The sequence below is a fragment of the Mercenaria mercenaria genome, chromosome 13, assembly GCF_021730395.1.
Source record: "Mercenaria mercenaria strain notata chromosome 13, MADL_Memer_1, whole genome shotgun sequence".
NCBI lineage: Eukaryota > Metazoa > Mollusca > Bivalvia > Venerida > Veneridae > Mercenaria > Mercenaria mercenaria.
The window spans coordinates 7,102,859-7,128,930 of NC_069373.1; the positions used below are offsets into that span (position 1 = coordinate 7,102,859).

Consider the following 26,072-nt stretch of genomic DNA (forward strand, 5'->3'; position numbering starts at 1 on the left):
GTTTTGGAGATAGTAACTTGCATGTAAAACTTTAACCAGAATTTTCTAAGTCCAAAAGGGGGCATAATTTGCTCAAAATACATGTTAGAGTTATGGAACTTGACCCAGTGACGTTGGTAATTGACCTAGAAAAAGAATAAATAAGTTTCAAAGCTATATACCTTTACATGATAGCTGTATGTACTTGCATGCAAAAACTTAACCAAGGTGTGACGCCGATGCTGACGCCGACGCCGACGCCAGGGTGAGTAGAATAGCTAGACTATTCTTTGAACAGTCGAGCTAAAAAGCAACATAAAAATTAATTACGGAACATCCTGTGGTGCCTTATCATCTTTTCGGTATTTTGAAAAGTCTGTAATGTAAGCACTGTTTTATCTGTAATCCATTTGAATACAACCAGATACCTGAACTACACAGGAGTCTAAACTTCTCCATACAGGGCAGACTTGACTTGTCAACATGTATTAATGAAGTGATGGATTGAAAACAAAGTGAACAAGGTGACAGTAGAAATAATTTAATGTGACTGGTAGACATCTAACACATGTACATAATAATCAATAAACAATGCAAATCACACGTACAGATCAAACATAAACACACTTCTCCAGACAGAACATAGGTAACAACACTTGTATCATAGCTCGGTGTTTTTTCTTAACAAATTTTGTGCAGGTAAATCGTAAACACTGAGTGCAGGGTGCGGTAACTAAAAGTGTGCAGGTATTAAATACCCGCACGCTAGTTACCGCACTGTTGGATAGGAAAGTATGCGAGCATGTATGGGCGTGTCTCTAACAGCAGACAGCGACGTGCATTTTATTGATTTTCTGCACTCGCATTGGTTTGTTTTACCTGAGCTTTACACATTTGTAAAGCAAGGATTTTAAGTACTCACTGAACTGCTGTATATGGCAATGTGGAACGCCTACTGAACTACCATATATGGATGGCTATGATACAAAACAGAAAGAACATTAAAACTCTCGGGTAAACGATTTATACTCGGGGGCTATGCCCCCTCGTACAAATCGTTTACCCTCAAGTTTCAATGCTCTTTCTATTACATATACACCAACTTCTCAACTCTTAACTGATCAAACATGTATTATAACAAGCAATAAGAACCTGTATCAGTAATAGAAAGAGCATTGAAACTCGAGGGTAAACGATTTGTACGAGGGGGCATAGCTCCACACCCCCACCCCCACCTCGAGTATAAATCGTTTACCTGTGAGCTTTAATGTTCTTTCTGTTTTGTATCATAGCCATCCATATATGGTAGTTCAGTAGGTGTTTCACATTGCCAAATACAGCAGTTCAGTGAGTACTTCAAATCCTTGCTTTACAAATGTGTAAAGCCCAGGTAAATTAAACCAATGGGAGAGCAGAAAATCAATAAAATACATGTTCCTGGCATACTTTCCTATCCAACAGTGCGGTAACTAGCGTGCGGGTATTTAATACCTGCACACTTTTAGTTACCGCACCATGCACTCAGTGTATATGATTTACCTTACTAAATTTGTTAAGAAAAAACACCGAGCTATGATACAATACATAATTTATTTCCTAAATCCATTAATAACTAAGCTGTACAAATAACGTGAGCATTATCTGAAATTTTGTCATTCAGAGCATGTTTAAATACCATAATTTGCAGCTTAATGTCCTTGATATGAAACAAATTCAGTACAAGAGGGTCATAATAACCCTGGATCGCTCACCTGAGTAATATGAGCTACATGTTTCAAATGTCCAACTAATGCTTAAATATTAAGAAAGAAGGTCAGTAGGTCACATTCATGGTCACTGAAAGTCAGTGTTAAGATCGGTGTGCAAAACTGTATATGTCATCCAAATTTCAAGGCTGTATCTTAAAATACAAGAAAGTAGGTCAGTAGGTCACACTCATGGTCACTGAAAGTCAGTTTTAAGATCGGTGTGCAAAACTGTACATGTCAACCAAATTTCAAGGCTGTATCTTAAAAAACAAGAAGGTCAAGGTTACAGTCAAGTGACCCCTAATTACTTGGGGTCACAAGGTAATTATAATTAAACAGTCTAGGAAATATGATCAGATAATATTTTAAGTATTTTTTCCTATGAATCTAATATACAAGTGATCCCTGGGGCGGGGCCTCTTTTCACCTTGGGTGCATAATTTGAACAATATTGTTAGAAAACCACTAGGCAATGCTACATGCCAAATATCAAAGGCCTAGGCCTTAACTTTCAGACAAGAAGATTCTTTTCCTATATATGTTTATGTAAAACTTGGGATCCCCAGGGCAGGGCCTCTTTTCAGCCCAGGGGCATAATTTGAACAATTTTGGTAGAGGACCACTGGGCTATACAACCAACCAAATATCAAAAGTCTAGGCCTTGCAGTTTCAGGCAAGAAGATTTTTTTCCCTATGTAAGTCTATGTAAAACTTGGGACCCCCTAGGTAGGGCCTTCTTTCACCACAGGGGCATAATTTGAATAATCTTGGTAGAGGACCACTAGGCAATGCAACATACCAAATACCATAAGCCTAGGCCCTGCAGTTTCAGACAAGAAGATTTTTAAAGTTCTTTCCTATATAAGTATATGTAAAATTTGGGACATGCCTAGGTCTTGTGTTTCAGACAAGAAGATTTTTAAAGTAAAACTCGGGACTCTGGCGGGGAGGTGGGGAATCTCTTTTCACTCCAGTGGCATAATTTGAATAATCTGAACAATCTTCATAGAGGACCATTAGATGATGTCACATGCCAAATATTGAGGTTCTACACCTTGCAATTTTGGACAGATTTTTTAAGTTTTTCCTTCGGTTGCCATGGCAACCAGAGTTCTGTTTGGAATTTAATTCTTTGAATAATTTTGAAAGGGGGCCACCCGAGGATCATTCCTGTGAAGTTTGGTGGAAATCTGCCTCTTGGTTTTGAAGAAGATATTTTTCAAAAATTGTTGACTGACGCATGACCCACGGCGGACACCTTTGGCTTAGGTGAGCTAAAACACAAAATATGCTATTTGATTGTTTTGAAACAGTTTACTTAAATATACTGCTAAGTTGGTAACCTACACTGAATATAATGTAACAATTCATATTCAGTCAGTACAGAACACAATGTGTATATTTCTCAAGAAATTCTGATATACTCCATAGTAAGTCTCTATATCTAAAATTATGTAATATGCCACATTAAAATATTTAAATGCTTTAAAGGTGGTCAATCACATTTAAGCAACATTTTATGACACTAGTCACTTTTTGTATATTCAATTAGGGATTTATTAAAACAGACAAAAGACCCATCAAACTGTATGTTTTACCATTTTTATGCCCCCGAAGGGAGGCATATAGTTTTTGAACCGTCTGTCAGTCTGTCGGTCTGTCAGTCTGTCCGCAATTTTCATGTCCGGTCCATATCTTTGTCATCGATGGATGGATTTTCAAATAACTTGGCATGAATGTGTACCACAGTAAGACGACTTGTCAGCAAGACCCAGGTCCGTAGCTCAAAGGTCAAGGTCACACTTAGACGTTAAAGGTCATTTTTCATGATGGTGCATTTGTGTCCGGTCCATATCTTTGTCATCCATGGATGGATTTTCAAATAACTTGGCATGAATGTGTACCACAGTAAGACGACATGTTGCGCGCAAGACCCAGGTCCGTAGCTCAAAGGTCAAGGTCACATTTAGACGTTAAAGGTCATTTTTCATGATAGTGCATTCGTGTCCGGTCCATATCTTTGTCATCCATGGATGGATTTTCAAATAACTTGGCATGAATGTGTACCACAGTAAGACGACATGTTACGCGCAAGACCCAGGTCCGTAGCTCAAAGGTCAAGGTCACACTTAGACGTTAAAGGTCATATTTCATGATAGTGCATTGATGGGCGGTCCATATCTTTGTCATTCATGCATAGATTTTAAAATTACTGGGCATGAATGTGTACCACAGTAAGACGACGTGTCGCGAGCAAGACCCAGGTCCGTAGGTCAAAGGTCCTAAACTCTAACATCGGCCATAGCTATTCATTCAAAGTGCCATCGGGGGCATGTGTCATCCTATGGAGACAGCTCTTGTTTTTCTAAAATACTGTAATTACCCCCAATTACTATGAAAGGGTTTAACAAGTGGAGTATTTCTTTTTCTGTCCCTATAGAATCTAGTTTAATATTTGAAACTCGTATTGGGATGTTCTCCATGACGATTTGATAAAAGATGTTCTCCGTGACAATTTGATAAAAGACATTGTGTCTGAAATCATTCGTCCTCCACCTCTGATAATTCACATGGGGAAGTTGGCAGTTACTTACGAAGAACAGGTTTGTACTGGTACAGAATCCAGGAACACTGGTCAGGTTAACTGTCTGCCGTTACATGACTGAAATATGGTTGAAAAACGGCGTTAAACCCAAAACAAACAATCTGTACCCAAAGACAAAAGTTTAATAATTTATTTTGGTTATACACCCAAGACAGGCAAAGGGAGATAATAAAAATATTTTTTCAAACTTGAATTTCTAGTGAATTCCATTTAAATATAGAAATGTTAATGCAAATCTTTAACAAATATATATAAGTTCTAATATTTATAACTTTCGAAAGGTAAAGTACGTTTATCACATTTGTACTTCTGGTAAAATAATATCATCTTGGCTGGACAGGATTTTAGAAATACCTCCTCTGAAAATCTAACTTGTATTAAACACAAAAAGAACACAAGTAAGTTTAAATGATAAGATGTTAAATTTTCGAACAAATCCATCACATGACCAAAATCTGATTAACCACCTATTTACTCATTTTTCTACTATAGACAGACATAAAGATAAGATGTACCGGTATCACAACTGTCACACGCTACTAGGGCAGAGTTATAATCTATAAATGAGCCGTGCCATGGGAAAACCAACATAGTGGGTATGCGACCAGCATGGATCCAGACCAGCCTGCGCATCCGCGTAGTCTGGTCAGGATCCATGCTGTTCGCTAATAGTTTCTCCGATTCCAATAGGCTTTAAAAGCGAACAGCATGGAGCCTGACCAGACTGCGCGAATGCGCAGGCTGGTCTGGATCCATGCTGGTCGCATACCCACTATGTTGGTTTTCTCATGGCGTGGCACAAATTAACTAAAAGCTGTTAATAGTTTGTTCTAAAATGAACACATCAAGAGAGTAAATATCAAACTAGTCATTTTAAATAAATAGAAAAGTTATACTGGACAGTGACATAAATCGCATTCCACAACCAAAAACAGCAACAACAGAAAACAAAACATATGTTCATGGCAGTAAAAAAGGGGGGGGGGGAATAAATAGTGCAGGATGAAATGGACGGACAAACATGTTTCAGTAGAAAACAACAAAATAATCCTAGAAGGGTGAGCGATAGAATCTACACAACTGAAATACAGATTCTCTGTTCCTATGAAACCATACAATGGAATTCTAATTTAATACATGAGAAATTTTTTATTTTCTTACAAACACTGCCTACATATTCTTCAAGTCATGTATATGTTACAAGAAGAAAACGAAATACTGCATTCATGTAGACATTTACAGATACGAGTAACTAGCAAGCGAAGTACATGTATATCCAAATTTTGAGAATATATCACCCTCATGTATGTATGATCAGTAAAAAAGTGTCTACTATATACAAAGTGCACTTGAATTGTGTATCCTACAACTCTTGTCTATAACAGTGACAACACTGCTATATATCACAATAGCTAGAAAACAACTGTTAAACTGCCCTTACAATTTTCACAGTTATATCAAATTTCAACACATCCCGATTTGTTTTCCTAATGAACAAAGACAACTGAAAATAATGTGTTATTTTCAACAATTCACTTATTTTACTCCACAACTACTTTGTCATAGCCTCAAACATCAAAGTGGTGTGCTGGAACAGAAACCAACACAAAACAGTCAAATATTTGGTGAATGTCAAGGATGTACATATTAGTTCTTGATTACACGTCAGAATCAAAATGATACAATGTATATCTCAAACAGTGATTTGCTCTTGAACAAAGTTATTGTCATTCAGATGTGTATCGTTTGATCACTCAGGTTGCATCCTGGTGATGTAACACCCTTGCACATAATAATGATTTTATTCAACAACAAATCACTGCTTGGGATATATCATTTCTTAACCTTATTCACTAATATATACAGTAAAACAATGACAGCTCAAAGTCACAAGGGAATGAGCAACATACACTAGTTACCCTAGGTCTGCAGTGCTCTGAGTTTCTTTTTTAAAGGAATTTAGTAATTACTCACCTTTAATATGAAAAAAGTATTTAAAGAGCTGTGCATTTCTTTAAATTTGATTTCAATATAATTTCTAGTTTTACATTTCTATTTAGGTCTATTCAACCATCTTAACTGAAGTGCAAGTACTAAAAGTGTATATAGCTTCCAACTTTATTTAAATGTTGTATTTGCCATCTATTTTGATTGTATAACCAAGAACATAAAAAGAGAGGTAAATAAAATCTGAAACAACTTGCATTTATAATGAATTTTGACTACATCTATAATTGTCAATGGAATCATGTGATAAATAATGTACAATTGCTCTTATATTCAGATAATTCAAACATTTTGTTGGGCAACCAGGGAAGAAAAATCAAAACAAGTGTAAATCTAACTCGTATTTAGCATTCAGTAACATACATAATTGTAAATGATCAGATATCAAATTTCAAACAATCTGACCACCTGATAACAGTCTGGTTAACAACATTTCACATAAATTAGTAAAAAATCTTTGAATATTTAAAATGGTATAAAAACGATGAAGGAAGGTCAGATTTGTCAGAATTCGCTAATATAGTGATCCCGACAATTAATGTTAACTTATATAATTACTGAATTTTCCAGTTAAAGGTGACTTGTAAACAACATAAGTAGCCAATGTCTTTACTAATCTAAATGTAGAGAATCAAAATTTTATCTTTGCTCTAACTATTTCTACAATTATTCAATTCTAATTACTAACCTGAATCCTGTGTATCCTACGTATATAGATAACTCAAGTTATTTTTACATTACAAAGTTCTATTAAATGAAAGTAGTACCTGCACTGTACAGTTTGTAGAAACTATCAATAAATGGTTTAGCCACAGATTGTGACGGAATGCTTATACATATCACAGTGTTCAATTCATTCATGATTTCATGAAAATATTCTGAAGCAAACTTTGAATTTCTTTAAATTTTGTAGTACTGGAAATCAAAACTTTTCCAAAAAGTTAACAAACTTTTAACACAAACAAGTTAAAATCCGACAATGATGCATATCGCACAGATAAAACAAAATGCAAAATGCACGACTGCTCCATCTACATACTTATAATACAAAAATTATATCACATTTAATTTCAAAAGACATTACCCTCTAACATTACAATAATGTCCTGAAAACAACATCTATATTTATCATCTAGTAACACGTCTTAAATTTCTAACTACTTTAGTATTAATCTGAGACAATTCAGAGGTATTTAAACTGGTACTGCTTCTATAACATTGTAAGAAATGTAGTCACATCACTTGTCAATTTCATAATAGTTTCAATAAGTACATGATTTATCTCTCTTGTCAATACTGGAGCGGACTAAATACGTCTCATCTAGCTGTTCATACAACTTCCTGTTTTAGCCATTTTTAGTTAACAGGTTCAAACACAACTATGATAATATAGAAAGAACTGAAAGCACAACTTTTATCAACACTGCTTGTTTTGTTGCTTTTACAAAAATATCAAATGAGCCACACCATGGAAAAACCAACATAGTGGCTTTGCATCCACGCAGTCTGGTCAAGATCCATGCTGTTCACTAACGGTTTCTCTAATTGCAATAAGCTTTGAAAGCGAACAACATGGATCCTGACCAGACTGCACGGATGCACAGGCTGGTCTGGATCCAGGCTGGTTGCAAAGCCACTATGTTGGTTTTCTCATGGCTTGGCTCAAATCTATTTAAGATAACTACAATAAAGATCAATAAAAAGAATTTGAAAATTTTAACATTAGGTCAATGACACTGACAAGTTATCAAGATTAAAATGTATGTTTACAAGTACTGTTCACTCCAGAGAAGGCTAATTAATACATAGATAAAACCTTAGTGCTTATTATGGTTTATATCTAATTTATTACAGAGAAATAACTCCATTTCCACACTAAGCAAAAAAGCCTTGCATTCAGCAAAACAAAAATCACTTTCTTGATGATTAAGCTTCATACAGCCGTGTATCAATCACAACTACTTTCTATACGAAAAAAAAAGACAAATTAACTAACACTAACTCTGACTGATAAATTCTGGTTAAATGAAACAACCTGAGGATAAAAGCATTTATTACATATAGTGACTGTGACGTCATCATGCTTTAACAATCAAAAAACAGAAAAACTGAAAAATGTTAAAAGATAACAAGAGGGTCATGATGACCCTGGATCGCTCACCTGAGTAATATGAACTACATGTTTCAAATGTCAAAATGATGATAATATATTAAGAAAGTCAGTAGGTCACATTCATGGTCAATGAAATTCAGTTTTACGATTTGTGTGCAAAACTGTGTAAGTCATCAAAATTTCAAGGCTGTATCTTAAAAAACAAGAAAGTATGTCAGTAGGTCAAGGTCACAGTCAAGTGGCATCATATTACTTGGGGTCAGGGCTCCGGAAATTTTGAGAACTCAATCGGTCCGAAACGAAAATCATGACATCGGCGCTACCCCACCCACCACATTACCAATATACCATATTGGTAAAACGTGATAGAGTAAAGAAATAAGCATGTCATGCATTAAGAATGATTTACCGGTCACCGCGAGTTACCATACAATGAAGACAGTTATTCAGTGTTATATGTGATTGTTACTTTTTTTAAATTTCGATGTTTTTCCGAGAAAATACTTGCAGGGATAAAATTGCCGAGGCATTGAAACCGTGTACTTAACTAGTCTAAAAGCCAATGCACGTGACTTCGGTACCGTATTCACGGCAGATTGATACTTTGTGATGTTTCCTCTTTCTTTGACGGAATTTTATAAAATACAATGTGTCAAACCTACATATTCTCTGCCAAACATCCTCAGTATTTTAAGAATACTCTGTCGCAGACCAAATGTGTACATTATGTGAAAGCTGACACTGAATTTCCCGCATGCATAGTACCAAAAGGTCACGCAGGTTGGCCACGGATATTTCACTTCACTGGCGTTGTACTTCCAACTACAACTACATTTTATAAAGTTGTATGTTCTCTTCTGATGTAAACAAAATTTCATTTTGAAACGTTTTTTAAAAGACCGATTTGATAAACAGTGTCACTCTGGTTTTCTTTATCATTCGTGTTTGCCAGTCCATTTTTTTCTCTTTTTTTTTTGTACAGTCGGGTTGCAAAGACGATTTTCTGTACTTGTTTCAACTGGAGGCCCAACTAATGAATCATGTAATTTTTACAAATCAAGTAATTATAAAAAAAACTATTTATATCGGTTTCCCGTGTGATGTCTCATTAAATGCAGTGACCGTTTGTTTTTTACCCGTTATTAATCATAGCGTTTTGAAATAAACCATCCGTCGGATTGTAAATAAAAGAAGTGGAACCCTGTATAAAGCATTTGGATCCAGTCAGAAACATTTGGAAACCAGTCAAAATTGTTAAATACATTGCAGTCGGCTATCTGTAAACATAAATGGATGTACCGCACGAGCACTGCTAATTACGGACCGATTATCAAGGTGACAATCAGACCGTTTGACATGTTTATTGATTATCTGAGGGTGCTACCAACTATTTCCTGCTTGGCAGGTGATCGTGTATTGAGATATCAGACTGAAATTTAACTTTTCTCCATTTTTACAGGACCGATTTTTTTCGTTTTTTTTCACTTCACGAATCGGTCTGAAAAGTCAAAAATCGGTCCAAAACCGACAAACCGGCAAATTTCCGAAGCCCTGCTTGGTGTCATCAGGTAATTATAATTAAACAGTCTTGGAAATAGGATCAGATGATTTTTTAAGTATTTTTCCTATATAACTCACATAATAACTAAGTGACCCCAGGGCGGGGCCTCTTTTAACCCCTGGGGCATAATTTGAACAATTTTGGTAGAGGACTACTAGACAATGCATTATACCAAATATCAAAAGCCTAGGTCGTATGGTTTCAGACAAGAAGATTTTTAAAGCTTTTTCCTATATAAGTCTATATAAAACTTGGGACCCCCAGGGCGCCCTTTTCACCGGGGTACATTTGAACGATTTTGATTGAGGACCATAAGACAATGCTACACACCAAATATCAAAGGTCTAAGTGTTGTGGTTTCAGACAAGAGGATTTTTAAACTTTTTTTCCTATATAAGTCTATGTAAAACTTGGGACCCCCGGGGCAAGGCCATATTTGTCCCTAGGGGGATAATTTGAACAATCTTGGTGGAGGACTACTAGATGATGCTACATACCAAATATCAAAGCCCTAGGCCATGTGGTTTTGTACAAGAAGATTTTCAAAGTTTTCCCTATATAAGTCTATATAAACCATGTGACCCCCGGGGTGGGGCCATATTTGACCCTAGGGGGATAATTTGAACAATCTTGGTAGAGGACCACTAGATGATGCTACACACCAGATATCAAAGCCCTAGGCCCTGTGGTTTTGGACAAGAAGATATTTAAAGTTTTTCCTTTCGGTTGCCATGGCAACCAGAGTTCTGCATGGAATTCAATTCTTTGAACAATTTTGAAAGGGGGCAACCCAAGGATCATTCCTGTGAAGTTTGGTGTAATTCTGCCCAGTGGTTTTCAAGAAGTTTTTTTAAAAAATCTTGACGTACGACTGACGACGCACGACAGACATCAAGCGGTCACAATAGCTCACCTTGTCACTTTTTGACAGGTGAGCCAAAAATGTGAAAATAAAATACTGTAAAATGAATGCCACGAATGATTACACAGAGCAAGTTAACAGAAAAATGCCCATCATGTTCACAAATGTGTGTTACACATTTTGCATACAACAACATGCCTGCATTATTACCAACATAGCCACATGTATAATAATATACCAGTACAAAGACTTACAACAGTAAATCAAATTAACTTCAGTTAGATGACAGTAAGTAGGTAAATAACATTTTTTCTTGAAAAAAAAAAAAGAAAACAAAACATTTCAATGACATCTTCTTGATTAACTAATAAATGTAACAGTTATCAGATATTCACATGTATTTACTGTATGCAGCCAACAGCCTTTTAAAACAACTGTTTCATGCTTTCTATTGACATTTCTATCCCCTTCCAAACCACTGTAGTTTATATCTATTTCATTACAGAGGTCTATACTTATACAAGTTATATCTAATTTTTCATGACATGCACAGAAATCACTCCTTTGTACACTCTACTTTTTTCTACATCAGCATTTTTCTGATCAGGGCATTAAAGCAGTTCATCACCGGCTTTAAAAATTAATGACTCGACTGCAAAGGCTGCTTGTTCACATGAGCAATTCAATTCTCCATTCTAAATATATCTATCCTACTAGATTTCATGATCACAAGATTAATAACTTTCATCACTTGAGTAACTCTCAAATCCTAAGATGAAACTATTACATTCTATTACATCACTGTCACATTCTTTACAGACACTCTACTATAATATACTCCAAGTAACCTGGTGTTTGTCCGCGCGTCTGTCTGTTATGAAGCTTAACCATCAGGAAAATGTAATTAGTGGCTAGGACGGAATCCCTATACGTGCCATATCTTCACAGAACTTCAACTGCCAAATCTTCCCAGCATACAAGTCAAAATTGTCTTTACCCATCAGAGTCACTAACTTGGGCTGTAAACAAAAATAGTGTACGTTACTTCCATGACATTGATTACTTACTAAAATCTCTATTATTTATTTATTACATAAAAATACTCAGTAATATAGACACTATATTGAATATGTACACCACATTGACAGAAAAGGAGCATATTTAAGATAAGATGGTCATGATGACCCTATATTGCACACCTGTTAAACTTGGCCTTGGAATCATCAAGATAAACATTGTTACTAAGTTTCACCAAGACAGGGTGGTAAATGTGGCCTCTACTGTGTTAACAAGCTTTTAAGGTGACCTAGTTTTAGACCCCCACATGACCCAGTTTAGAACATGGCCTAGGAATCATCAAGATAAACATTCTGACCATGAGTCTTGACGATATGGTCATAAATGTGGCCTCTAGGGTGTTAACAAGCTTTTAATTTGATTTGAGCGGGTGAACTAGTTTTTGACCCTACATGACCTAGTTTCGAACTTGGCCTAGAAATCATCAAGATAAACATTCTGACCATGAGTCTTGAAGATATGGTCATAAATGTGGCCTCAAGGGTGTTAACAAGCTTTTCCTTTGATTTGACTGGATGACCTAGTTTTTGACCCCCTATGATCCAGTTTTAAACCTGGCATAGAAATCATGAAGATAAACATTCTGACCAAGTTTCATGAAGATAGGATCATAAATGTGGCCTCTAGGGTGTTAACAAGCTTTTCCTTTTATTTGTCCTGGTGACCTAGTTTTTGACCCCATATGACCCAGTTTCTATCTTGGCCTAGAGATTATCAAGATAAACATTCTGTGCAAGCTGTATCAAATCAAAGCATAAATAAAACCTCCACATGGCAGAAAGGGCCAAAATAGAAAATTTCAGGACAATAACTCTAGAACCCATGATGGAATCCAGTTTTCAAAAGGAACTGAGATATTATTCCAATATAAGTTGTGCTCAAGTTTGATTTAAATTGATTGCAAAATGTGGTCTCTATCATGTTCACAAGCCAGAATAGCAAATATTGGCCCTTTAAAGGGCATAACTCTGAAAGGTTTTTGAAAGGAACCAAGATATTATGCTAATACAAGTTGTGTGCAAGTTTGATTAAAATCGGTTGCAAAATGTGGTCTCCATCATGTTCACAAGAAATTGTGGACGGACTGTGGAAGCAGTCGCCAACGGACGGATAACTAGCAAAGGGTGATCAAAAAAGCTCATCTTGTCACTATGTGACAGGTGGGCTAAAAACACCAAAAGCTTCAAGGGGGAATTTTTTAAAAGGGCAATCTTGATTCTAAAGTGGTTCGACAAACATTTTACATCTGCAACTAATTTCAGATACAAATGATGAAACATTTAGGATATTTGCCATAGGTATTGTATTTACATGACTTATGCACTTAACTTCTGAAATTAAAAAAAAGATAGACCTATGTATAAAATTCACTTAAAAAAACAATGTATTTTCATCTAACCCTTAAAATGAAAACTAGTGCTTATAAAGGGAAAGCTTAGTATAATGAAGACTGATCATTAGCAATATTCTGAAAAGTCAAGAAGTGTCTTTTTCTTATTTTGACTCGTTTTTTCTAATTCTTACCAACACAACGTGACTACAAGTGCTTTTTGGATTTTAAATAACAATAGCATTAGTTTACCTCCACCTCGTCCTCCTCTATTCTCCCCAGTATCTCATACGCCTGTTTCAATATAGGCCATCCCACACCTTTTATACAGTCCCTGAAAACACAAACAAAGAATTATACAAATTCCCCAGTACCTCATAGGCCTGTCTCAATATAGGCCATCCCACACCCTTTATACAACCCCTGAAAAAACAAACACACAACTACTGTAAAATCATTTAATTTCGTGGACATGAAATTTCATGGTTTTGGTCAAAATAGAAATTTTGAGGGGATATGAATTCATGGATTTCAACTTTTGAACATAACATGAATGCGAATTTTACTTGCTTGTTGGGATTAAATTTCGTGAATTGACTCAACCACGAAATCCACAAAAAGTAGTTCCCCAAGAATATTAATGATTTCACAGTATACAAACTCCCCAGTATCTTATATGCCTGTTTCAATATAGGCCGTCCCGCACCCTTTATACAATCCCTGAAATTACAAACATACAACTATACAATCTCCTCAGTATCTCATACGTCTGTCTGAAAATAGGCCCTCCCGCACCATTTATACGATCCCTGAAATTACAAACACACAACTATACAATCTCCTCAGTATTTCATAAGCCTGTCTGAATATAGGCCATCTCGCACCCTTTATACGATCCATGAAAACACAAACACACAACTATACAATCTCCTCAGTATCTCATACACCTGTCTGAATATAGGCCATCTCGCACCCTTTATACGATCCATGAAAACACAAACACACAACTATACAATCTCCTCAGTACCTCATACACCTGTCTGAATATAGGCCATCTCGCACCCTTTATACAATCCCTGAAATTACAAATATACAACTATACAATCTCCTCAGTATCTCATACACCTGTCTGAATACAGGCCATCCAACACCCTTTATACAATCCCTGAAAAAACAAACACAGAATTATACAAACTCCCCAGTACCTGCAACTAAATTGGCCATCCCACATCTACAGTATAGGTCTGTAAAAATAAAACCACGGAACTACACAAACTCTCACTTATTTTTGGTCACAAAAAAACTCAGAACCTCTTCAAACATATTAAGAATTTAACTTAACTGAGGGGTCCTGGTTATAAGCCTAAACTATCCATGTGTTTTGAACAAGACAAAGGAACTTCAAATTAAACAGAGTGTGAACACAAAGACAGTATACAAGTTACTTACTCATGCAGAACTTTTATTCTAGCCATCAATCTGTCAGCATTACATAATGTATCTACACCTGAAATATATCAAAATATATCAAAGTCTATTAACCATATACTGTAAAAGAGAACAGTTTTACTTCAAATCTACATTCTGCAGCACTGAAAGGAGACTGTTTGTGACTATAAACCATGTACCAATAACAGAAAATGTTCACTATCACTGGTAATGAAATCTCATGTTAAGATATTTATCCTTCTTTAATTTTAACACAAAAAGTCTTTTTCATAAGTAAAGTATGTTTGTATAAAATTTTTAAACCTGAAAAAAATCTTTGTCAATTAAAAGATGTTACACATTCATTTAATTCTGACTAATATTTTTTTTCTGTAATAGAGAAATAACAATGCTTAAGGACACATTTACAAGTCCAAATGATGAGCACTGACATACACTCCTTGCCTGCTGAAATTTTAACCATTAAATCAAGATACATACTTGGCACTGAGTAAGCTCAGTAGGGAATGTATGCTCAACTGATCTAAATTTCAGCAGTAATGTCCCAGTGTGAGACAAATAATCTCCACTACTAATATAAGAAGAATCTAGAAAATGCTTTTGTACAAAAGCGCACATCTCCCCCATAGTCATATTGTCAAGAAGTCAATAGGAGACAGGAGCAAAAGCCAACTGATGGTTGGCTGCAATAGGGATTATCTACTTGGTATGTCCAATCAACCCACTAAGTTTCACCATTTTGGGCCTAGAAGTTCTCAAGTTATGAATTGGAAATGGTTTCCATGTTCAGGTCCCTGTGACCTTGACCTCTGATTGAGTGACCCCAAAATCAGTTGTGGCCATCTACTCTGCATGTCCAACCATCCTAATTAGGTTCATTCTGGGTAAAGTGATTCTCAAGTTATTGATTGGAAAGAGATTTCTATGTTCAGCCCCTTGTGACCTTGACCTTTGATGGCATGACCCCAAAAACATCTGCTCTGTAAGTCCTATCATCCTTTGAAGTTTGAAGGTTCTAGGTCAAACGGTTCTCGAGTTATTGAGTGGAAATGAATTTCCATGTTCTGTCTGTTATGACTTTGACCTTAAATAGAGTGAACTCAAAATCAATACGGATCATCTACTATGCATGTCCAATCATCATATGAAGTTTCAACAGTCTTGGTCAAAAGGTTCTCAAGTTACTGACAGGAAATGATCGGAAATAGTTTTCCATATTGAAGCCTCTGTGATCTTGACTCTTAATAGAGTGACCCAAAAATCAACAGGGGTAATCTACTCTGCATGTCCAATCATCCTATGAAGATTCAGCATTCTGGGTCAAGTGGTTCTCAAGTTATTGACGGGAAATGGTTTTCCATGCTCAGGACCCTGTGACCATGACCTTTTACAGAGTGACCCCAAAATCAATAGGGATCATCTACTCTTCATGACCAATCATCCTATGAAGTTTCAACATACTGGGTCAAGATGTTCTCAAGTTATTGATTGGAAATGGTTTCCCATGTTCAGGCCCCTGTGACCTTGACCTTTGATGGAGTGACCCCAAAAACAATAGGGGTTGTCTACTCCAGCAGCCCTGCCACCCTAAGAAGTTTGAAAGTTCTACTAGTGTGGAGGGGTGGGGGAGACATAATACACACCAGTTCAACTGTCTGCTGTAACATAGCAGAAAAACATGCCAGTTCAACTCACTGCTATAACATAGCAGAAATACATGCCAGTTCAACTCACTGCTGTAACACAGCAGAAATACACCCCAGTTCAACTCACTGCTGTAACATAGCAGAAATACATGCCAGTTCAACTCACTACTGTAACATAGCAGAAATACACCCCAGTTCAACTCACTGCTGTAACATAGCAGAAATACATGCCAGTTCAACTCACTACTGTAACATAGCAGAAATACATGCCAGTTCAACTCACTGCTGTAACATAGCAGAAATACATGCCAGTTCAACTCACTACTGTAACATAGCAGAAATACATGCCAGAACAACTCACTGCTGTAACATAGCAGAAATACATGCCAGTTCAACTCACTGCTGTAACATAGCAGAAATACATGCCAGAACAACTCACTGCTGTAACATAGCAGAAATACATGCCAGTTCAACTCACTGCTGTAACATAGCAGAAATACATGCCAGTTCAACTCACTGCTGTAACATAGCAGAAATACATGCCAGTTCAACTCACTGCTGTAACATAGCAGAAATACATGCCAGTTCAACTCACTGCTGTAACATAGCAGAAATACACCCCAGTTCAACTCACTGCTGTAACATAGCAGAAATACATGCCAGAACAACTCACTGCTGTAACATAGCAGAAATACATGCCAGTTCAACTCACTGCTGTAACATAGCAGAAATACATGCCAGAACAACTCACTGCTGTAACATAGCAGAAATACATGCCAGTTCAACTCACTACTGTAACATAGCAGAAATACATGCCAGTTCAACTCACTACTGTAACATAGCAGAAATACATGCCAGTTCAACTCACTGCTGTAACATAGCAGAAATACATGCCAGTTCAACTCACTACTGTAACATAGCAGAAATACATGCCAGAACAACTCACTGCTGTAACATAGCAGAAATACATGCCAGAACAACTCACTGCTGTAACATAGCAGAAATACATGCCAGTTCAACTCACTGCTGTAACATAGCAGAAATACATGCCAGAACAACTCACTGATGTAACATAGCAGAAATACATGCCAGTTCAACTCACTACTGTAACATAGCAGAAATACATGCCAGAACAACTCACTGCTGTAACATAGCAGAAATACATGCCAGTTCAACTCTCTGATGTAAAAGCATATCAGTTCAGCTGTCTGCCATTACAGAGAAAACACACTTGCATGTTCAATTGCCTACTGTTACACAGAAGAAACATTCGCCAGTTCAACTGTTTTCTGTAACATCAGAAATACATGCTAGTTCAACTGCCTGCTGTTACCTAGCAACAACAATTGCCAGTTAAACTGCTTGCCATGACAGAGCAGAAACACTCAGCAGTTCAATTGTCTGCTGTCATATAACAAAACCTACTTGGCATGGATGAACTCTTTGGTATTCTAGGAGTTTCTTCAGTGACCTTGACCTCTTGTAGCTCCTCCTCATCATCGTCTTTATCTATATGTAGTGTATTGTCTAATACCGAGATCAAATTGTTCACTTCCTTGTTCTCCCTGAAAATATATATACAGGTTTGAAACTGACGGCAAAGCAATGGTGTTTTTGAATGGGATTTAAGCTAGCAGTACTGGTGAAGGACTACAATAAGCACCCCTTCTATGATTATTTCAACAACTGTCCTAAAATATTTTATATGCTAATGATAGCAAATGTCATAATAACTTAAAAGTCAGAAAGCTGAAACCTGATATCTGAAAATATCACTTAAATTCTAATTCTTGACAGATTTAGTAAAATGGCAAAAGAAATTCATGTTAGAGTGTGACAATAATCACATAATACAGTTCTACAATTGTATTTAAAATGAGACCTGACACTATCTTTCAAAATTCTAAAAGCTTTGTAATTAATTTAAGACACAGAAACCCACTAATTTTTTTTTCGAATGCACTGAAAACATGAAAGCTTACAGCAGCAAAGCAGAAAAATATGTGGAAAAAAAAAACAAGCTTAACTGTGATATGATAATTTTAAGCTCATGAGACAGCATAAAGTTTGGATAAGATTTCTTTCAAAAAGATATGACTGATTAATGAAAAGAAAATGTTACACAATTGTCAGACATGAACCCCATTACAAAAGAACATCTTGGTTATATGGTAGGTTTGGAATCTATAGACAGAGAATCATAAGCTCCACCTGTGGGCATAACAGCAGTTTGTGAGTAAGAACTGAACCACAGGCAGGTAACAAGAGTGCCAGAATGTCACAATATACGCCCGTCACAGCAATTTTCTTACTATAGTGCTGTTATTGCAAATGAATTTTAATTTTGAGGTGTTTAGTAATCATTGTAAGCTTTTGTTTTCCTTAGTCCACAAAAAAGATCTATGTTGATCAAGAAAAGTGGTCTTGGTTTTCTATGGTCATTTTAAAAAAGTTATAATAAGTTATTTTTTAACAACAAGGAAGTTAATGTTAAAAAAAAAAAAAAAAAAAATCCAAAAAAATTTGTGTCCAAAAAATCTTACCAGGTAGAGATTGGTCAAATGCACTCAAAATGTGATGTAGCATGCATGTTGTACTACAGAAAAAGTGGTCTCAGATTTTTCCCTACGACTAGTAATGAAGAATTACTATTATAAGCTATTTATAGTAACAACAAAGGATAGTAATTCTAAAGAAAAAAACTGTGCATGACACATCCTCTGATAAGGTGTATAGTTGTGCCAAGTTACATCAAATCCCTCATGCATGAAGAAGAAATGCTTCGGAATAAAGTCATTCTTGTATCTGACCTTTGGACTCTAATGTTGACCTTGACCTTAGACCTAGGGACTGGTCTTGTGCAAGACATCTTTGTCTCGTGGTGGTGAACATTTTTGCCAAGTTATATCAAAATCCCTCTATGCATGCAAGAGAAATCCAGGACAAGTGTTTTCATTTTTATCCTATATGAACGTAAGTTGACCTTAGACCTTAGACATAAAGGGCCTGGTTCTTAGAAAGAACACTTGCGCCTTCTATATGGTTGTGTGCAACATTCCTATAAGATCGACAAAGTATTTATTATGCTAAGAGATACAGCCTGGTCTTGTGCATGACACTGTGTGTGAATTGAATAGAAATTGCTATGCGAACTCGGACAAGTTTTTCATTCTTGTATCCTTTGACCTCTAAGTGTGACCTTGACCTTAGACCTAGGGCCTGGTTCTTGCGCATGACACTCCGCCTACATGTGTGAACAATCTCTATAGAAGAACTCCGGGCAAGTTCACTGTCTCTCATGGACTATACATTCTCCATCCTCGCCTCATCTGGACATTAAGTATAACTCATGCATGAGAAGAAATGCTCCGGACAAAGTTTTCTTTCTTGTATCCTTTGACCTCTAAGTGTGACCTTGACCTTAGACCTAGGGACCTGGTCCTTGCGCAAGACACTCCGTCTCATGATGGTGAACAACTGTGCCAAGTTTCATCAAAATCCCTTTAATGCATGTAGAAGATATGCTCCGGACAGTCTGTGGACGCGGCACGCCCGCCAGGGGCGTTCCCATAATACGTCCTGTTTTTCAAACGGGCGTATAAAAAGGCATTAAAATAAGACAGGGAATCCTATAAAGCTCACAGAGTATCACAGCTCAAACAAGCATGACAAGAAATATTTCTACAAATATACTTTGAAGAAAGGTCTTCAGATTCAGAGACAAAGTTAATTAAAGTTTCTAATACTGCTATATAGGGAAAATTAGACTCATCACCAGCACATTTTTTTTTTTTGACAACTAATGATGGCTTTTAACAATTTTAGTAGGGGCACCAAAGGAATATTTCTATGGAATTATTTCAGACCAATGCTTAGGGGGATGGCATTTGAAGATTCTCTATTTTAAGCTCTGGCTACCATGTTTGTGACAAGTCAGAATAATAAAGATTCCATAGTTTACATAAAGGGAAAAGGGACCACACACTCTGGTGGCCATGTTCTTTGATACATCACAATACTTTCTACACTAGGTTGAGTCATTTAACTGGTTCCCTTACAAACTTGAAAAGCTATCACACCAAGACCAGCAGCTTTTATGTTACTAACAAATACAGGCAATTATACAGCTTGGTATAAATACTCTAAATTTCACTTGTCATCTGATCTCTTGAAGTATTATAACATGCAGCACAATAGTTAGTAATCAGTAAGCTAGTGCATGTAAAACATTTCTTTAAACTAGAATGTGTCTGTAGGACACAGGGTGTGCCCCCACTGGTACATTTGTCACAAATAAGGGGCAATAATTCAAACGTTTGCAGTCTTAAGGGGGTATAGCCTCAACAAACATTTTATATAAAGGATTCATTAATCTAGGCCATATCTTTTTGAGTTAGAGCATCACAAAAAAAAATCCACTATTTTGGCTATTTCAAGGGCCGTTACTCTGTAATTGGCGTTAAAATCTCAAGAAGAATGCCAAGTGGTCACATCATGATAAAGACTCATGCAAGGTTTCATGAATTTAAATCAAATACTTTTTGAGCTAGGAACATCATATGGAAATGTGCATTTTGACTATACTAAGGGCCATACTTAGGACATAAGGGTGGCGTGGGCATGACAATAAAGTCAGTTTATACATTGTAAATTTAAATCATCATCTTATAATCAATACTTTTCACTAGAGAAGCTCCAGGGTAAAGACTTCATTTTTTACTATTTCAGCATAATCTTTGGACTCAAGGGCCGTTGACTTAGACTAGGGACCATGTGGTCTGGATCGACCTCCCTCATCTGTGAACATTTTGAGTATATGAACCGTCGTGGTTTTTTCATTATTGTACCATTTGACCTCTAGTTTTGACTCTTAGACCAGGTTTGTACCTTGCCTAGAATATTCAGATAAAATTGACCAAGTTTCAAAAATTTGCATGTAGAAATATGCTGGACTCTAGTGAGAGGACCCCAGGGGTTCCATAATAGTTCCTTTTTAACCTAGGGCGATAGGCATACAACTGCTGGAATTATAACTCACAGATATCATAAAGTAAACATGCTGACAGAATTTTCTCATAAATCTTTGAAAAATGGCTCTATCAGAGGACACAAGTTATTAATTTTAATACTACTGCATATTTTTGACTCACCAGACCATTTTTTTACAACTTAGAGTTACATTTTAGTTGTCAACAAAGATATTTCATAGAATTCATTTAACAATAGCTTAGGAGGTGCAAAGATTTTAATTTTAACTCTGGACCAGTTTTGTGCAGTGCCAGATATAAATTCCTAGTTATCATAAAGATAAATAGACCAAACTTGTGCATCTGATCCCAATAATACCTCTGGTTGAGTCATAATGGTTTTTTAAATTGAACACGCTATCAGCACAGACCCAGTTTATTTCAAACTACAGATTCATCAGCGTGAAATACTACAAAATTTATTTATTGATCCTTCACAGTAGTTAAATGAGCACAATAGTTATTCAGTAAGCTAGTATGAAACCATTTCTTGACAACTAGAATGTGTTGAGCCAGGTGTGCCCACTGGTAACATTTGTCACAATAAGGGGCAATAATTCAACGTTGCATTAAGGGATACCTCAACAAACATTTTAAAGGATCATTGAATCTAGGCCACTTTTGAGTAGAGTCACAAAAATTTTTTGCTATTTCAACCAGTATTGTAATTGCAGTAAATTTTCAACAGAATCCATGAAGATAAAGGACTCATCAAGGTTTAAATGATTTTATTATTGACTACAGACTAGTTTTGAAGGCATGACAGTCGAATGACATAATACATCAGTGAAACATTGCATTTTCTAAGATCTCATGAATTTAATATAGGTCTAGCTAGACGAAAAACAAAGGGTTTTTCTATTTGTAAAGACTATAGCAGTTTTGATCCTTTAACAATGACCCTTTTCAGCTACCTGTCATCAAGTGAACATGTTCATTTTTTACTATGTCACAATAACTCCTGGCAACATGTGACAGGTGAAGCATAAAAAACAGGAGGTGCCCAAATTCTTAGCGTGATTAAGACTCAAGCAAGGTTTCATCAATTTACATCAAATACTTTTTTAGTTAGGTGCAATACAAGGTGAAAGTGTGCATTTTAGACTATTTCATTGGCAATAACTGTGGAAATAGGAAGCAGAACCAGACGAAAAATAGGAGGTGCACAGGTTCATATCATGATAAAGACTAATGCAAGGTTTCAATAAATTATATCAAATGCTTTTTGAGCTAGGTGCGTAACAAACTTTTTTCGGACAGACGGATGCACAGACAAGACCAAATCTATTTGCCACCTCCATTGAGTGGTGGGGGCACAAAAATCTATTCTAAAATTTCAGTATATAAATACATTTAAACTAATATAAGTGAAATAAGTATGACTCAGTGTTGCTAAGCACTGTTTCTTGGCAGAAATAGAGAAATGTATCTGTATTGGCATTGATCTGTACACACTGAAATCTGGTTAAACTAGAAGATGCTTTTGTAGAAAAGTGCATGTCTCCCCAATGCATAGTAGTAATAAGCAAGAAGTCAATAGAGGACAGGAACTAAAGTAAAAGAGACACTGATGGTTGGCTGCAATAGGTATTATCTACTTGGCATGTTCAATCATCCCACTAAGTTTCAACATTCTGGGCCAAGTGGTTCTCAAGTTGTGGACTGGAAACAGTTTTCCATGTTCTGGCACCTGTGACCTTGACCTTTAATTAAGTGACTCAAAAATCAACAGGGGTCATCTACTCTGCATGTCCAATCATCCTGTGAAGTTTGAACATTCTAGGTCAAGTGGTTCTCAAGTTATTGATGGGAAAGAGTTTTCCATGTTCAGGCCCTGTGACCTTGACCTTTGCCAAGGTGACCCCAAAAATCATAAGGGTCATCTACTCTGTAAGTCCTATCATCCTATGAAGTTTAATGGTTCACAGCTAAATGGTTCTCAGATTACTAATTGGAAATGGATTTCCATGTTCTGGCCCCTGTGACCTTGACCTCTAGTAGAGAGACCCCAAAATCAATACAGGTCATCTACTCTGCATGTCCAATCATCTTATGTAGTTTCAACATTCTGGGTCCAGTGGTTCTCAAGTTATTTATCGGAAAGGGTTTTCCATGTTCAGGCCCGTGACCTTGACCTTTGATGGAGTGACCAAAAAAACAATAGGAGTCATCTACTCCATAAGCCTTGCCACTTTATGAAGTTGAATGTTCTAGGTCAAATGGTTCTCCAGTTATTGATCGGAAATGAAGTGTGACAGACGGACAGGGCAAAAACAATATGTCTGTGGTAGGAGACATAAATATCTTTAGCGGAAAAATGATATAAAATGTTAGACAAGATGTTTATTTCACACACAATGATACCTATTGATATGCTTTCTGTGCTTTGGGGCAGAGTCACCATTGCGTAGCAAGTGTAAACCCCTGTTAGAGGTGAAATAAAGTTACTTATATCTTTGACAGTAAACATTTGTATATCCATTCTGAAAAAAGCTTTACTTCAGTGTGGATATAGATTTACATTTGTTAGAATAAAAAAGTTAAGATCAAGTTCTTCTAGGACCACAGGAATATATTAACTGTAACATCCACCTGCTTTCCTTAATCAAGGCGTGATGCAGACGCAAATGCCAGTGCGAGTAGAATAGCTTGGACTATTCTTCGAATAGTCAAGCTAAAAATGCAATTTAACTTTTATTTTGAATGGATTGTTAATAAAATATCAGGACACTTTAGTAACATTTTCATTCAAACACTTTGTCAAATAAAACAAAATGCAGAATCATTGGCTAGGGAAAAATACATTTTTGGCCATAAAATTAACATAATTAAAAACATGTAATACATCCAAATAGTTTCTTTCTAGATCTTGCAAAATAAAGATGCAATTCATTAAAAAGCCTTTCAAGAATCAGGCGGATCCAAGAATAATTTATAATGTGTGATATTATGATATGTAATCTTGTGTTCAAGTTATAAACAGATCAATCATTATAGGTGATATTTATTTACCTGTGTTGTTGTTTATTTCGTTGTCTTTGAGAGTCCACAGCTTTCAGTGTATCTTCGTCTGATGAGCTACTGTCATCATCCACTATAGAAGGTTGTCTATGACGTGCTGGTGGAGCCTGCTGTTCATACTGCAATAAAACACAGGTAATATAGCTCCAAAAATTTGATGACATTATAATTTTTCAAAAATGCACCCCTTTGGGTTCTGACGTCATTGATTTATTTGGAATGAAATGTTGCCTTACAATCGATTTTCTATCTAAATGGATATTTTGCAAACTGATGAGTATGTTCTTAATTCAGTGTATTGATGGTGAAAAATGTTGCCTTATTATATGCAATAGCTTGATAGTATTTGAAATGTTGTTTAAACATAAACAAGAGGATCATGATGTGGATCGTCACAAGGAATAATTTTGAAACACATGTTAAATGGCAAACTGGGTGCTAAATATTAGGCAACAAATGTGCAAGTTTCAATCATGTATGATAGTTTTTAAAATGGAAAAGTTGACATTCATCAAATTAACTTAACTAAAAAATATGATATAGTTATAGTTAAGGTCCCATAAGTATCCTTCAAATCAGCGGGGTATAGGTAATTTATTAGCTTACAGGAATTATGATGTGAAAATTTTATTTTTAAAGCAATATTATAATAGTTAGGACGGTCTTGACCAGCAAATAAAAACTTACAACACCAGCAATAAATTACCAAGTTCCAAAGGCCTACTTAAATTCTGCAAAAATCTAATTGTGTTTTTTAATCTATGAAATTGTACCAGGGAGGCTTTTCGGCTTAATTTAAAATTTGGTGGAAAAAAACATATCCAAGTTTCAAAGCATTAGCATTGCTAGTTTAGGAGAAGTTACTCTAACTATTAAAACTTAACCAAGACGGTATTTTCTAAGCAAGGGGCATAATTTGAATAAAGAGATGGTATGTTCTGAGTACAGGTGCTATATGTGACAGTATAAATTCAAAGCATAGCTCTTTGTTTTAGAGAAAAGTTTATTTCATAAAATGTAAACCAGTGAACCTGGAGGGCTTTCTAATCACAGGGGCCATAATTTGAATACTGAAGAGGATAAGTTGATTCTTGCTATATCAAGGTCAGCCCTTTGCGGTTTTGAAAAAGATTAGTTTAAAGCATTTCGTTATGATAGGTTTGCGTGAAATAAATCTTGACAATAAAACATAAACATTCCTAGAATTGGTATTTTCATAGTTTCAAAAGGGATTTTTATAAATTTGCAGAAAGCAATGGAGTTATGTTCTGCACCAGGGTTCCATGAGAGGAAAAGATTTTTTTCAAAGCAGGGCCATATGCATATTTAGGAGACATTACTTACCTAAAAAAAAAAAAATTTTAACAGGAACGTAGTCATACCAGACTGGAGCGACACCAGAGCCGACAACCGTTCCTATGGAATATAAAAAATCTCATATGTTTTTTACAAAAAAGAAGAATAACAAAAAATGGACACAATGTAGGATTTGTCGGTAATCAAAACAACAGCAAGACAGTGACCTTTTAAAATCGATTTGTCACCTAATGTTTGACCTATAGACTAATTCATGTGCTCTGCAAATTGTCCTCTTACCATCTACTTACATGCAAAGTCTGAAGTCAATATCTTGAATGGTGTTTAAAC

At 36.0% G+C, this 26,072-nt stretch overlaps 1 protein-coding gene across 7 annotated transcripts in view; it reads right to left on the reverse strand.

Annotated features, from left to right (window-relative positions):
• Positions 1 to 504: 504 nt before the first annotated feature.
• LOC123529993 (serine/threonine-protein kinase Nek4-like) overlaps positions 505 to 26,072 on the reverse strand; it is a 55,456-nt gene continuing 29,888 nt past the window's right edge. For 6 of the 7 annotated variants that reach the window (XM_053521076.1, XM_053521078.1, XM_053521074.1 and 3 more), the window contains 6 exons: positions 24,417 to 24,544; positions 23,769 to 23,828; positions 17,803 to 17,942; positions 14,732 to 14,789; positions 13,535 to 13,616; positions 505 to 11,894 (listed from right to left, as the gene is read on the reverse strand). In XM_053521076.1, the coding sequence (XP_053377051.1) occupies positions 11,787 to 11,894; positions 13,535 to 13,616; positions 14,732 to 14,789; positions 17,803 to 17,942; positions 23,769 to 23,828; positions 24,417 to 24,544 (576 nt within the window). In that variant the 3' untranslated portion in view covers positions 505 to 11,786. The remainder of the gene's footprint in view (positions 11,895 to 13,534; positions 13,617 to 14,731; positions 14,790 to 17,802; positions 17,943 to 23,768; positions 23,829 to 24,416; positions 24,545 to 26,072) is intronic. The other variant, XM_053521075.1, reaches the window with a different exon arrangement.